Raw genomic sequence first — 15697 nt, 5'->3', positions numbered from 1 at the left:
TCTAATTTACAGCTGTGTGTACCACTTCATGACTGGGTCAATTATAGAGCTGCAAAAAGAATTTCAGACTGTTTTGGCTCCATTATATTACAGCTATACCTTACCAGATTGTATATTGGGCCAGCTGGGGGCAGAGAAAAGCAGCAAAGTTGGAGCATTATATGTCAGACCAAGTCCGAGAGACAAGACCTAACACTGTGCACAATTTACTTACCTTGCAGACTTTTTGTGCATGAGCTCCAGACAAACTGCCTCCAAACACAGTAAAGTCCTGAAAAATAGAACAGATTCTACTCGCATAACAGGTTCCATGTTTAGGATACACAACTCACACCACATGCTATAGAATTTACCTGGCTGAAAACATACACCAGCCTTCCATTAATGCGGCCTTGTCCTGTGACAACACTGTCTCCGGGATACTACAAGAAGGATCACAAATTAATAGAGAAAGCAATATAAAGCTCCAGCCATTAAGGTAGAGGATGAAATGTCAGTGGATCCACCCAAAATGTCAATGGAAACATCAATGTACTGTATGCAGTTTCATTTTTTGACAAATTAAATAAAAAAAAATAATAGCTAAATCAAGGTTTGACAAATAGGCTTAGAATCTAGGAGCCAGCTAAAAAGGTTAGGTACCAAAAAACGCACAGCCGCGGCCTCAATTACCGGCCGGCCCACGCTGGCCGGTAATTGAGGCCACGGCTTTGAGCCTTCTGCAGGCCTCAGCTTCCTTCTGTGAAGGCAGCAAAGCCGCGGCCTCAATTACCGGCGGGCGCGATCGTTACGGCCGGTAATTGAGGCCGCGGCTTTGCGGCCTTCTGCAGCCCTAAGCTTCCCCAGGCGCCAGGTCACAATTGTGATCGGGCGCCCAGATTTTGTCGAGGCCTGGCTAAATTATGGAGTGTTATTTGTATTTATTTATTTTTTTAAATGATTTTGACAGTGGCTTAGTTTTTAGCACTTGTTCCTTGTGGCACTGGAGTCATTGGTTTGAATTTTTGCCAGAGTTTGCTTTTTTTTTTGTGAGGGTTCCCTCAGGGTACACCAGTTTCCTCCAACATTCCCAAAGACAGGCTGATAGGTTAATTAGCTTGTGTCTAAACTGGCCCTATACAGTATGTGTGTGTAGCCCATTCGGCATGCCAGTTCAAAGCTGAACGATTAAAGAGGAAAAACCCAATGAGTCAAGAAAATTCTATAAAAAAGACTTTCAAGTATCAGGGGACGTCCTCCTCGTGTTTTCGGTGGTGTGGTCATCCTGGTATGATGTTCTATACTTGGTGGACCTGTACTAAAGTTTATTGGTTTTGGATAAGAGTCCATGCCCTGATTAATTTCAGTGCCAAATGGTAAATATAGTGATAAACCCCAGAGTGGCTCTTCTTAATGGGCCTATCGCTAGTTTCCAAACACGTTCAGACTCGAAAAGATTTTATCTTTCTTGTGGCAAAAATCAAGGACTGCCTGGAAGGAACCAGTAGTAGACCTAGCTGTTATGAAACAGAAGCTGATGTGGATCATGCTTAATAAAAAGCTGGTCAGCATTCTGAAAGATCAGTCTTCGAGATTTGGGACCCTTGGATTAAATACCTCCAACGTCCAGCTGACTGAAGTACACGAGCATGAGGAGTGGGCCTTCAGACAAACCTTCTGTTCCCTTTTCCTCCTTTCTCTTCTTTGGTTCTATATAACTATCCTGATAGTGCCATTATCTAGGGCAGTGATGGCGAACCTTGGCACCCCAGATGTTTTGGAACTACATTTCCCTTGATGCTCAGCTACACTCAAGAGTGCATGAGCATTATGGGAAATGTAGTTCCAAAACATCTGGGGTGCCAAGGTTCGCCATCACTGATCTAGGGCATCTTGTGTACCCACGACCTACGTCAGCTGGCCAGTAGGTTGAGGAAAAGTTGAGATACTATGAATTTTGAGTCTCCAACGTACAGCTTTTATATGCTCTGACAGAGTGAGACTGTGCTACGCTGAGATGATATTCTTCTACTTTTGATCCTTGGTAAATTTTGATGTCTTGGCGTCCCTACCTTGATATATTCACTTTTTGTAATTTGTCACTTGTATTTAGATACATTCCACCTGTGTTGTGGGCCTCTTGTTATGTCTGATATCACAGTTTGTTTGATTTGGTGTATTAAAAGTTTTCCAAGAAACATATCGAAACAGAAAAAAACTCTTGCCCAGACAGATGTGCCATGCAATTGTAGATGACTAAACGAATATATAAATACTGGACACATATGAAGTTTATGTGCATAATCAACAGAAAAGTTGGAAGAATGATTACATAGTTGGATAATCTAAGACCCCTTTCCCTCTGGGTGCTTTTGCCACACTAGAATGCACATTTACAGCAGGACAAAGGCGTATGAAAATGATTTCCTTTTAAATCCAATGAGACTTTTTTTTACATTGCTGCTCTGCGTTTGCATGCTGCATCTAGGACGCACTTTTAAAAAGTGCACCAAAGATGAACCTTCCTTTGAAGTCAATGGGAAACACACCAAAAATTCATCCCAGGGTGATGTTTAGGTGCGTTTTTGGGGTCACTAATCTGGTTGATAAGGGGGTAGACACTGGTGAATAGCTAAATGTTAAGCAGGTGGCACATGCTGGCTTCCTAAAAATAAAAAAAAGTCAGTGTATAGGTAAAAACATGCACCACTACATTAAGGGGCGGGGGGGGGGGGGAGAGCACGGGAGTTCTGCCATCTTTATTAGCCTTCCAGCTACTCCCGTTCGGATGCCCCCCTCATCTGATGCTCCCGGCTGTCCTGTTTCTCCGCCTCCTCGCTCCGGTGGTAGCATTGCTCCTACACAAGAGGAGCTGGAGCATGCTGGCCACTGAGGGGGGAGGCATTATCCCTAGTTTGTAAGGACGCCGGTGGGTTCCGTCTTCCAACAACCCCCCGCCAGCATCCTGGACAACCAATGAATAACCGAAAGTTAAGGAACTGGTACCTGACAGCATCTTTAATAACCATCTATTCTCACCAAAATGCAATGCATTTAAAATGCACTATCCACTTCAATTTTAACGCATAGTATGTTTTAGAAGCACTGCATTGTGAGCCTAAGAGTAAAACAAAAGATGTCAGGATACAAATAGTAAATTGTTTGCTTGTCCTTAATTTCCCTCTCTTTAATCCCAGCCCTCTTTTTAATCAGGGAACATGCAAATCCTTGTCCTAACAGATAGATCAGTGCCAACTATTTTTTTATGAAGCGGTTTTAAGGATATCAGCAGTATGTGGCTTAATTTTCAGGATGCTAACAGTTGTGGGGGGAAAAAAAAATGCTAAAATGAAGATCACATCCAAAGATGGAGAGAGGAAGCTGCACCCCAAAGATATCAGAAGACCCTTCCACTGCACCCACTGTGTAAATAGCTCTCTGGAATCCGGTTCTAGCAGCACACACAGAACTTAAGTCATTGACTTTAGATCATTAATTATACAGAAATGGCCCATACCCAACTGCAGCAATCCTTAAATTCTAATACAAAAATACAAAATATACCAACCTACCAGGCTGCATGGAACATCTCTAAGTAAATCCCCTAATGCCTCTTTGTGGTATAACCCGAGTTTTGGAAAAACTGTATAAACTATCTGCAGTCCAACGCTGGACAAAGTTCGACCTTAAAATATGCTCATCAGTTACTCTCCAAAAGAGAGTTTAAAAAACTCTGTTTTTCAGGCTGAATTGGGGGTCCCATCCAAATATTTGTTCTCTTAAATGCAACTTAGACATGCGGGGGCAGCACAGATTGGCTTAAGGGCAGCTCATCTATATCCCTCAAGCTTGGAGAAAGGGCTAATAAATGGAGATCATACGAAACTAATCTCTAGATACTATTCTCTCCTTTTGTCCGATTCTTCTCCATGGATGGATAAAAATTAAATTGCAATGGAGGTCGGATGTACAGAATCTGTAGGAGGAGGTCTGGGAAGAGGAGTAGGTGGAGTCCTAATTTAATGAGGTTATTGCTGCAGGAGATAAATTAATCCAACTAAAATTTACATAGGATCTACTACACGCCCCATAGACTATTCTCCTGACTGTCAGAGATGTCATGCTGATCTGGGATTGCCCATTTTTGGAAAGAAAAGTGTACATTTATTGAGGAGAAGCTGGCTCTTCCTAACATCTGTACACCTGCCCAATTTGTATGGGTAATCTAGAAGAGGAGCTCAGAACATCCCAACAATCTCTACTTCGACTTTTTTTTTTTTTTTAACACACTAAAAAAAAAAAAAAAAAAATCTATCTTTTTGCAGTTGGAGAACCCAGACCCTCCTCTTTTGGGGGCCTGGATCGAGTTGGTCAATAAAGCCCTGCCATTGTACAAATCGACTTGCCTCACAAGGGGTTGCCTAAGAAATTTGATAAATTGTGGTCAAGTTGTGTGAATACTGTGTCCGGTGATATTGAAGTCTGAGTGGCATTATTTTTATATGAGCCTTGGGGCTCATTGAGGCACTCTAATAAGTTGTCTATTTAATGGGCCTTGTTTAATCTTTGTATGTACTCTGCTCTTTTTGGGAGGTCCCCTCACTTGTGCAAGCTGATCATTTATGTATTTCTGAGTAAGAAGGTCAAGTCACCAATGGGTTAATGTTTGATTTCTGGTCTTATTTACTCTATGTGCACTACTGAGGATCCCTGGGTGAATTTTATGAGTGTACCAATAAATTGCAGCATATGTGGTATCTATATAGCTTCTATATATGTACATGTTTTTCCCATTGGTTTCTTTTTCAAAAAAATTAATAAAACTACCTTTAGAAAAAAAAAAGTAACTCACTTTCCTATGAATATGCTGGTAACTTGGCTCTTATGCCGACGGTTTCAATGCTTCCCAAATCACAGATTTTAAAAAAAAGTAAGCAAATTAAACATACCGATTTAGCTTGCTGCAGGTCAGAGATTTAAAAAGTATTGAAGCTGGAGACAGCCAGAAAGCTAGCATTTTCTGTTGGTAATGACAGCCTATACTTTACCCAAGCTAAACTGAGAAACTTTCTTGCATGTGCCACGGTTGCAACGTAACTGAATAGCATTACATGATTTTTGGTTGAATTTAATTGATTATTGAAGTCAATACATTGCTATTTAAAGAGAATCTGTGGGCTCGTCTTACCTGGTAAAGTGGCCCCTGAACATAAAGTGGAAAAAAAAGGGTTTGTTTGTGTAATCGACTAGGATTTATGTAATGCCAAGTATCGTAGAGTTCACACAAGTGCTATAAAAGTTGTGTGCCATGAGTTTTATAATAAAACAGGTGTGACATTGCAAAATGAGAGAAAGCATTTATACTTAGCAATGGCTAACTTATAATCCTCATAAATAAGAACGTGATAATATAGGATCTCTCTCTCAGATTAATATAGTATAGTTTCCAACCCAATAAGGTCTGCTAAAGTGCTGCATCTCTTGCAAAGACATGAATAGATAAAACAGAGGATTGAGGCAGTAGGCAATCCACTAACACGGCTTTACTATTAGTGTGCAGATTCTATTGTGAGCTCCCCCATCTAGTGGTCAGAAACAATACTACATTAGCTTAACCACAACACATACATATATACATACACTTGTGCTCAAAAGTTTGCATACCCTGGCTGAAATTGTGACATTTTGGCATTTATATTGAAAATATGACTGATCATGTCAAAAAAACTGTTGTCTTTTATTTAAGGATAGTGATCACATGAAGCCATTTATTATCACATAGTTTTTTGGATCCTTTTTAAATCATAATAACATAAATCACCCAAATGGCCCTGATAAAAAGTTTACATACCCTGGAATGTTTGGTATTGGTACAGACACAGAAGGTGACACACACAGACACTCAGGTTAAAATAAAAAAAAAAAAAAAAAAAAGGTTAATTTCTCACATTTGTGGCTTTTTAAATCACAATTAGTGTCTGTGTATAAATAGTCAATGAGTTTGTTAACTCTCACTTGGGATGCCCTAAGCAGGCTAGACACGAGCAGGTAGAAAAGAACAGTCAAAAAGGACCTCCGTAACAAAGTAATGGAACTTTATAAAGATGGAAAAGGATATAAAAAGATACCCAAAGCCTTGAATATGCCGGTCAGTACTGTTTAATCCCTTATTAGGAAGTGGAAAATTTGTGGCTCTTTTGATACTAAGCCAAGGTCAGGTAGACCAAGAAAGATTGCAGCCACAACTGACGGAAAAAGTGCTCAGGATACAAAGAAAACCCCACAGGTAACCACAGGAGAAATGCAGGCTGCTCTCCAAAAAGATGGTGTGGTTGTTTTTTAAGGAGCACAATTCAAAGATACTTGAACAAAAAAGAGCTGCATGGTTGAACTACCAGAAGGAAGCCTTTACTGCGTCAATGCCACAAAAAAAGCCAATGATGCATGACCAGGTGGTGTTGGGCATATTGTAACCAGGATTTTTTGTGGAACATGTGTAGTACAGCTTTCTTTCTGGCAACTTGATCAAGCAGCTCTTTTTTGTTCAAAGATAAAACGTATTGTGCTCCTTAACCACTTCCTGATGGCCGTACGACTTTATACGGCCGCAGGGTGGATCTAAATTTCCGGGAGGCCATCTATATACGGCCTCCAGCCACTGGGGGGCGCGCGAGTGCCCGTCGCATCACTGAGATGCCGATGCGCGGGCCTGGCGGCCGCGATGTCCATCAGGCACCCGCGATCGGTGGTTACACAGACAAGGACGTGGATCTGTGTGTGTAAACACACAGATCCACGTCCTGTCAGGGAGAGAGGAGACCGATCTGTGTCCCTTGTACATAGGGACACAGATCGGTCACCTCCCCCAGTCAGTCCCCTTCCCCCACAGTTAGAAACACTATGCAGGGAACACATTTAATCCCTTCCTCACCCCCTAGTGTTAAGCCCTTCAATGCCAGTCACATTTATACAGTAATTAGTGCATATTTATAGCACTGATCGCAGTATAAATGTGAATGGTGCCAAAAATGTCTGGTGTGTCCGCCATAATGTCGCAGTGCCGATAAAAATCGCAGATCGCCGCCATTACTAGTAAAAAAATACAAAATAATAATTCTGTCCCCTATTTTGTAGGCGCTATAACTTTTGCGCAAACCATTCACTTATTGCGATTTTTTTTTTTTTTACCAAAAATATGTAGAAGAATACGTATCAGCCTAGACTGAGAATTTTGTATTTATTTTTTATTTGGCTATTATAGCAACAAGTAAAAAATAGATTTTTTTCTTCAAAATTTAAGCTTTTTTTTGTTTATAGCGCAAAAAATAAAAACCGCAGAGGTGATCAAATACCACCAAAAGAAAGCTCTATTTGTGGGGAAAAAAGGATGTGAAATTTGTTTGGGAGCCACATCGCATGACTGCGCAATTGTCAGTTAAAGCGATGCAGTGCCGGAAGCTGAAATTTCACCTGGGCGGGAGGGGGGTATATGTGCCCAGTAAGCAAGTGGTTAAAAAACAGCAACACCATCTTTTTCCAGAGCAGCCTGTATTTCTCCTGAGGTTACCTGTGGGTTTTTCTTTGTATCCCGAACAATTCCTGTGGCAGTTGTGGCTGAAATACTTCTTGGTCTACCTGACCTTGGCATCAAGAGATCCCCAAATCTTAATAATTGAACAGTACTGACCGGCATATTCAAGGCTTTGGATATCTTTTTTATAACCTTTTTCATCTTTGTAAAGTTTCATTACCTTATTACACAGGTCTTTTGATTGTTCTTTTCTGCTCCCCATGGCTTAGCATCTAGCCTGCTTAGTGCATCCATGTGGGAGCTAACAAATTAATCGAATATTTATACAACTGCGATTTAAAAAGCCACAAATGTGGGAAATTAATTGCCATTTTAACCTGTGTGTGTCACCTTCTGTGTCTGTACCAAGGCCAAACATTCCAGGGTATGTAAACTTTTGATGAGGGCCATGTTATCATTATGATTTTAAAAGGAGCCAAAAACTTAATAAATGGCTTCATGTGATCACTATCCTTGAATAAAAGACAGTTTTTTTGTCATGATCAGTCATATTTTCAATATAAATGCCCAAATTTCACAATTTCGGCCAGGGTATGCAAATTTTTGAGCACAACTGCATATACACACTGCGGATTTGAAGTGGTTTGGGCATTTGAAGTGGTAAGCGATCAGCCATAACCCCCGGTTTTTTCTGTTTTTTTTCAGTCCGCGATAATTTGTCATGAAAATAGTCCGAACGACTAATTAGCTGCTGGATCACTTTCCGAAGCAGCGGGAAGGGTTACCCCTCCCGGTAAACAATCCGGCGGTTCGCGAGGATGGCCATAGAGGTGAACAGAGACCAGATCGTCTATGATCTAGGAGGACAGGAACTACGTCACTTTTGGTCTAGAGTGGAAGTAAACAATTTTTTTCCCCCTATTTTTTTTTTTTTCTGGGGATCTTTTGCTTTCAAAAAGCACACCCACATCTCTCTATAAAGAGAACCTGTCATCCCTTATTACTATTACAAGGTTTACATTCCTTGCAATAGGAATAAATGTTATCACAACAAAAATCCCTTGAGAGACAAGTCATGGATATACACAGGATAAGAGCCAATTAACCGTTCCCATCTCTGTAAACCCACCACTAATCCGTATACACTTTGCAAATGGTTAAATCCAATAAAAAGGAACAAAAAATGTAAATCTGGAGTGAGAAAATGCTCCACTTTTAAATCCTGGGGCCCGTTTTCACTTTTATGGAGCAGGTAAAAAGGCACTGATCTCATCTTATATTGGCACTGACTATAATGATACAAATCAAACTCACACATTAGAGTGCACCAAAACACAAATGTATTACTTCGACCAATAGGAATCGATATCATATAGCAGAGAAAGGAGAAAACGCACCTTGTTTTTGTCCTCTTGCATTCCGAAATCTGCACATCGGTGTTCCACAAACATGTCATACTCGGCAAAACTGCCAGGATCCAGCAACAGACTAATCCTCTCCCGGGCCGTCAGCTTTCCCTGCAATACAGGACACAAGTCATCATAACTATTACAAAAACAGCAAAATATAATAAATACATGAATAGGTTAAAATGAGGTCTCTGTAGTTTGTATTTATTAACCAAGTCATGTTCCATCACCAGGTTTATTTTACATTGTATCAGCCGCTTTTAACCTATTCGCATACATCTAATATTTCTGTTTTTGTAAAAATAAAAAAAATGAAAAAAATAAAAAAAAACACACGATTTATTTGTATATAATCACGTTTTGGAGTTCACTTTGTCTGTGGTGCCAACAAATAGTCCCTTGGATGATATACTGTTTCTATATTCAATATTGGGATGAAGGCAATCCCACTATATTCCACCATGGTTCTAGATCTAAAAAAGGTACCATAACTCAGTTTACTTTAGAAATGAAAGGTCTACAACAGTGATGGGGAACCTTGGCACCACAGATGTTTTGGAACTACATTTCCCATGATGTTCATCGACACTGCAGAGTGCAGGAGCATCATGGGAAATGTAGTTCCAAAACATATCAAAACATCTGGGGTGCCAAAGTTCGCCATCACTGGCCTACGACGCCCGCCATCACTGGCCTACGACGCCCGCCATCACTGGCCTACGACGCCCGCCATCACTGGCCTACGACGCCCGCCATCACTGGCCTACGACGCCCGCCATCACTGGCCTACGACGCCCGCCATCACTGGCCTACGACGCCCGCCATCACTGGCCTACGACGCCCGCCATCACTGGCCTACGACGCCCGCCATCACTGGCCTACGACGCCCGCCATCACTGGCCTACAAAGCTCTCCATTAGGCAGACTGTCCTCTGAAAATCATAACTAAACACATGGGGGTTATTTACTAAAACTTTACAGTGCAAAATCTGTTGCAGTTCTGCACATAAACCAATCAGCTTCCAGGTTTTATTGCCAAAGCTTAACTGAACAAACTGAATTTAGAAGCCAATTGGCTACTATGCACAGCTGCACCAGATTCGGAGTGCTCCAGTCTTAGTAAATAAACCCCTATGTGGCCAAACGTATGTAAATGACAGAGTTCAGGGGTTTCCCATAAAGGCAATTAGGGAAATCAGACACTTGCCAATTTACACATTTTGTAGCATTTCAGGCTCATTATTAATCACTACTACAAAATGGTCCAGATAGGGGACGTTTCTCAACCGAAGAGAAATCTCCCAAAAAGGGCACAGATGACAAATAATGACAAGGGTTCAAACCACTCCCTACGCAATCCAAAACTTAAAGTGGTATTAAACCCAAACACTTATTACCGTATATACTCGAGTATAAGCTGAAAATTACCCCCTCGGCTTATACTCGAGTCAGTACCTTGCCCGTTGCAGAATCTGATCTTTGTACCCGAGTCTGTGACATAGACGGCGGCCGTGCAGTTTTAAAAAAATAAATAAAAATCACGCTCCTCCTTGTGCTGTTCCGTGATAGGCGGAACACTTGGTTTCCCAGGAAACACTGTGTTCAGTGTTCTGCCTATCACGATCGCCCTCTAATTCGTGATAGACTAGAGGGCAATCGTGACAGCACAAGGAGGAGCGCGATTTTTTTTAAACTGCATGGCCGCTGTCTATGTCACAGACTCGGGTACACAGATTGGATTCTGCAATGGGCACAGTGAGTTCAGGCTGAAAATGGACATTGTTGATCCTTATTTCCGCTTACAGTAGCTGCAGCATTCTCATCCTCGGCTTATACTCGAGTCAATATGTTTTCCCATTTTTATTTATTTTTTGTGGTAAAATTAGGTCCTCGGCTTATACTCGAGTATATACAGTATATTGCAGCTTACCAGTTCTTGGATGTGAAGGCTATGTTTTTTCTTTTTTTAGGCACTCTATTTTCACCTGATGATCCAGACTGCAAGTCTGTTTTTCAGCATAACAAGCTGCCGTGCAGATGTAGCAGTTAGTGGGTTGAGACAAACCATTTACAACTGCCAGGGGTGCTTACAATTAGGGCTGCAACTAACGATTATTTTCAGAATCGATTAGTTGGCCGATTATTGTTTTGATTAATCGGATAAACGTAAAAAAAAAAAGTGTGGTGTACAATTTAGTCAATATGTAAAAAAAAAAAAAATAGGCAATTTTTTCTTTAATATCCATATGCAGTGGTAAATATAAAATAACCAACTACAGTAATTGTAATGCCTTCTATTACCTCCACATTCTCTTGGTTCAGATGCTGATCTTCCCTGCACAGAGTCTTTAAAGTGTTTTTTTTTTTTTTAAACAAACTTGTTATACTTACCTGCTCTGTGTAATGGTTTTGCACAGAGCAGCCCAGATCCTCCACTTCTGGCTCCTCGTGCCTTCAGAATGCCTCAATAGCAAGCTGCAAAGTATAGTATAGAGCGTCCGCTATAAAAAAACTTCTGCCTTTAGAACCACTCACTTCCTGGCCAGGACTACATGTCCCATGAGGCATTGCTCCTCACACTTTCACAAATTCTCAGGCACTTAGTGACATGTATGGATGGTGTACTGAGCTGTACTTGTGCTGCACTGCATTTCCTGATATGTAAACAAATAATGCATTCTATATGTAGGCCAACTAATCAACTGGCCAATTAATCGATTATGAAAATAGTTTCATAATCGATTAGTTGTTACGGCCCTACTTACAATGAACAGGTAAAAACGCAATTTGCACCAAAAATGCACTCGGTGGCCATCTTGCTGGTGGGGATAGCTGGAAGCTTTTATCTTGGCGCATGCAAGTTTATCTCTTTTTACTTGCAATAAACAACATTTGTGCACCACAAGGTCCATCCTTTTATATCCACATGGAATGGAGTAACTTGCAGTGACTGTGGTGGAGCATTTCCAAAAGGAAGGTGATCGGGGGGTTGCTACACCTGCATTTCCGCCTGCTGTCCCCGACACGCATGTATGGAGATTGAAGAGCTCCACTTTGTAATCCGAATGCTTATGTGGCCTTTATAATGAGGGGCCACCAAGGAGGGCAAGCGGCTGTGTGATCGGGTGCTGGGTCCCTCCACTGAGTCTGGGGGTAAAAGTGCCCGGTAGGTAACCACTTACCTACCAGACTCCGTGGAGGGAGATTTCTGCAGCATATTTGGCAAGTACAGACTCCCAGTATATATAAAATAATATAAGTGGTTGGAGGGAAGCTTCAGAATGGCAAAGGTGTTTTTTATTCCAAATCATGTGAGCAGACTGCAGTTCTTTAACCACTTGCCGCCCGCCAATGACATATTGACGGCGGCAAAGTGGTTGTAGAATCCTGACTGGACGTCATATGAAGTCCTGCAGGATTCGGGGGCGCGCATCGCGGCGATCGTTGTTGCAGGGTGTCAGTCTGACACCCCGCAACACCGATCTCGGTAAAGAGTCTCTCACGGAGACTCTTTACCACGTGATCAGCCGTGTCCAACCACGGCTGATGACGATGTAAACAGGAAGAGACGTCCATGGCTCTTCCTCACTCGCGTCTGACAGACGCGAGTAGAGGAGAGCCGATCGGCGGCTCTCCTGACAGGGGGGGTTTGCGCTGATTGTTTATCAGCGCAGCCCCCCCCTCGGATCGCCACACTGGACCACCAGGGAAGCCCACCCTGGACCAGGGAAGGGCAAAAAAAAAAAAAAAGGGACAAAAAAAAAAAAGTCTGGGCAAAAAAAAAAAAAAAAAAAAAAAAAAGTCTGGGTAAAAAAAAAAAAAAAAAAAAAAAAAAGATGCCAATCAGTGCCCACAAATGGGCACTGATTGGCACACATGGGTAAATCAGTGCCACCCCACAGTGTCCATCAGTGCCACCCCACAGTGTCCATCAGTGCCACCCCACAGTGTCCATCAGTGCCACCCCACAATGCCCATCCATGCCCAGTGCCCATCTGTGCCACCCATAAGTGCCGCCCATGAGTGCCCATCTGTGCCTCCTATGAGTGCCCATCAGTGCCGCCCATGAGTGCCCATCAGTGCCGCCCATGAGTGCCCATCAGTGCCGCCCATGAGTGCCCATCAGTGCCGCCCATGAGTGCCCATCAGTGCCGCATACCAGCGCCGCCAATCAGTGCCACTTCATCTGTGCCCGTCAGTACTACCTCATCGATGTCCATCAGTGCCATCTCATCGGTGCCCATCAGTGCCGCCATATCAGTGCCCGTAAATGAAAGAGAAAACTTACTTATTTACAAAAAAATTAACAGAAAAAAATAAAAACGTAATTTTTTTTCATAATTTTCAGTCTTTTTTTAGTTGTTGCGCAAAAAAAAAAAAATAATCGCAGAGGTGTTCTAATACCACCAAAAGAAAGCTCTATTTGTGGGCAAAAAAAGGACGCCAACTTTGTTTGGGTACAGTGTAGCGTGACCGCGCAAATTGGCCTGGGCGGGAAGGTGCGTAAGTGCCCTGTATGGAAGTGGTTAAATAAGGACATGTGTGTTACAGTGCATTTTTTATGTGTTTTACAGCGTTCTAGTGGAGGAAAAATGTTCTACTTTCTTTTTTTCTGGAAGGCCCTGGAACTGACTGCACTGGTGTGAACATGCCATTGAAAACCATATAACCTACTATCCATGCGTTTTTGATGCACTGGGCTGACTGCATGTGGTGTGAACTGGCCCTTAGTACACGGGTGTGAATGGTTCCTTTGGATTGCCACCAGAGCAGGAAGGGAGGGGAAATCTTTGTTCCAGTGCCAACTAACAGGGGAAATCTGCTGACATTGGGAGGATTACCTCTCACTTCCTGGTGTGTCTCCAGGACAGGAAGTGGGGGGGTCCCTTTAAGGGGACACAAGCAACAAATTTAAATAAACAGAAGGGGCGTTTTCTAAACTCATTGGAGATGGAGTGACTCTTTTTTGGGATTGTCCCGTTGATAATTATTATCTTATTGCACAAACGTGGTCTAATTTATTTTCTCTAGGTCTGTGCTTATTGCCTTTACCACAGCCATGTATGTTTTTTTTTTTTTATCTTTTTTGTAAAAAATAAATTAATTCATTCATTAAAAAAAAAATATATATTGGAGGGGTATTAACCCTTTCCTGCTCTATTTGAAACAGAAACAAAGTTTGTATATTTTATATATAAACATACACACACTTAAAGTAAGTAGTGTGTGTATTTGTACACTTTAAGAAGGTTCTGTTGTGAGGTTCCCCCGCAGGCAGTGAGTCCATGCCATAATACATGGATATGTATGTGCCTGTCCCTGTAATGTCCTCTGCCGTCCCTCCTCACCCTCTTGTGCTGGGCCTCAATCCTCGCCTTCCCGCCGCCCTGCAGCGCCTCGTTCCTCTTCCTCTCTATCCTCTCCGGTACAGACAGGTTAGTGATGGAATAGAGGCGGCCCGGTGTCCGCTGGACACGGAGCCCAGCCAGGAGCCGAGACACACCGCGGATGGCAGCCATGACAACTCCTCCTCTCACGGACCAATCAGCAAATCAGCAGAACACGACTGTCAACCAGAACGGACGAAGGACCTTCTTAGTCCAATAGAATCATAGGTCCTGATTCACCAATAGGGAAGCGGCAGGGAAAAAGTGGACGAATGACAGCGCTGTGTTGAGAACAGCCGCAGGTAGAGAACCACTCACACGTGTTGTTGAACAGAGGGCCAATCGGTGGCCGGGAAAGCTGGAGGTGTGCTGTAAAGTCACCCTTCAGAAGCGTGTGGAATGTAGAAGGAAGTTGGAGGGCCCAATCACTATGGATCTGGATATATTAATACAGGCTCCAGGCGAAAACAATTGTTTAAAATGTTCCTTGTGTCACAGTCTATTGTTGTCACACTGAGGCAGTTTTCATAAGGTGACCAGATTTTTTAAAATTAAATCTTTACTCTCTTTTTTTCCCGTCCTCCAAGTGCACACTGGAGCTGCAGAAGAGGCAGTTTAAAGGCGCTATTTTTAGCACAAAAGCGCCTGTAAAACGCCTCAGTGTGAAAGTGGCCTTAGCGCAAACATACGGGCGGCCCCAGTGTGAAAGGGTCTTAAAATAGGAGTATAGGTACAGTAAATATCGCCTAAATGTGCACCGTTTAGGAGATATTTACTTTTGATGCAGCTGCAGGGACGTCACCGACACATGCACTCTAAAGCAACGGCAGAGTCCTTTGCCATGAATGGCCACTCCTGCACGCATGCGTGGGAGTGATGTCATCACAGCTCGGCCACTCACAGCCAGAGTCCGCAAACCCAGAATTAGGGATGGGCTCAGGTGTGTTTGGATTCTAGTCCCAACCCACCTGAGCAATCCCACAAGGAAGCCATCACTGCAGACTACCAATCATAGGCAGCGAAGCCCACAGCTGCGCGTGCACACACACACACGCCGTGACTAGGCTGCTCATTACTGGTGGTGTGCAGTGATGGCTTCCTGGGCAGGATTGATCAGGTGGGAAAAAAATGCAATATTTTTAACTTTTTGCTATAATAAATATCCACAAAAAAGATATAGAAAAACGTTTTTTTTCCTCAGTTTAGGCCGATACGTATTCCACTACCTATTTTTGGTAAAAAAAATCGCAATAAGCGTTTAATGATTGGTTTTTGCAAAATTTATAGCGTTTACAAAATAGGGGATAGTTTTATGGCATTTTTATTAATAATTTTTTTTTTTTTACTACTAATGGCGGCGATCAGCAATTTTTTTTCATGACTGCAACATT

General features: G+C 42.4%; 1 protein-coding gene across 1 annotated transcript in view; it reads right to left on the bottom strand.

The window, feature by feature from the left end:
- The window catches only part of PCCB (propionyl-CoA carboxylase subunit beta), a 50732-nt gene extending 36237 nt beyond the window's left edge, over positions 1-14495 (bottom strand). Inside the window, exons 1-4 of the mRNA XM_040348709.1 lie at positions 14268-14495; positions 8908-9027; positions 354-422; positions 215-271 (exon numbers count right to left, since the gene is read on the bottom strand). Coding sequence (XP_040204643.1) covers positions 215-271; positions 354-422; positions 8908-9027; positions 14268-14438 — 417 coding nt within the window. The 5' untranslated portion in view covers positions 14439-14495. The remainder of the gene's footprint in view (positions 1-214; positions 272-353; positions 423-8907; positions 9028-14267) is intronic.
- Between the last annotated feature and the right edge of the window lie 1202 nt (positions 14496-15697).

This window comes from Rana temporaria, chromosome 4 (genome assembly GCF_905171775.1).
Source record: "Rana temporaria chromosome 4, aRanTem1.1, whole genome shotgun sequence".
In the NCBI taxonomy this organism is placed as follows: Eukaryota; Metazoa; Chordata; class Amphibia; order Anura; family Ranidae; genus Rana; species Rana temporaria.
The sequence above is the reverse complement of the archived record's forward strand: the minus strand, read 5'-3'. Positions and strand labels throughout refer to the sequence as shown.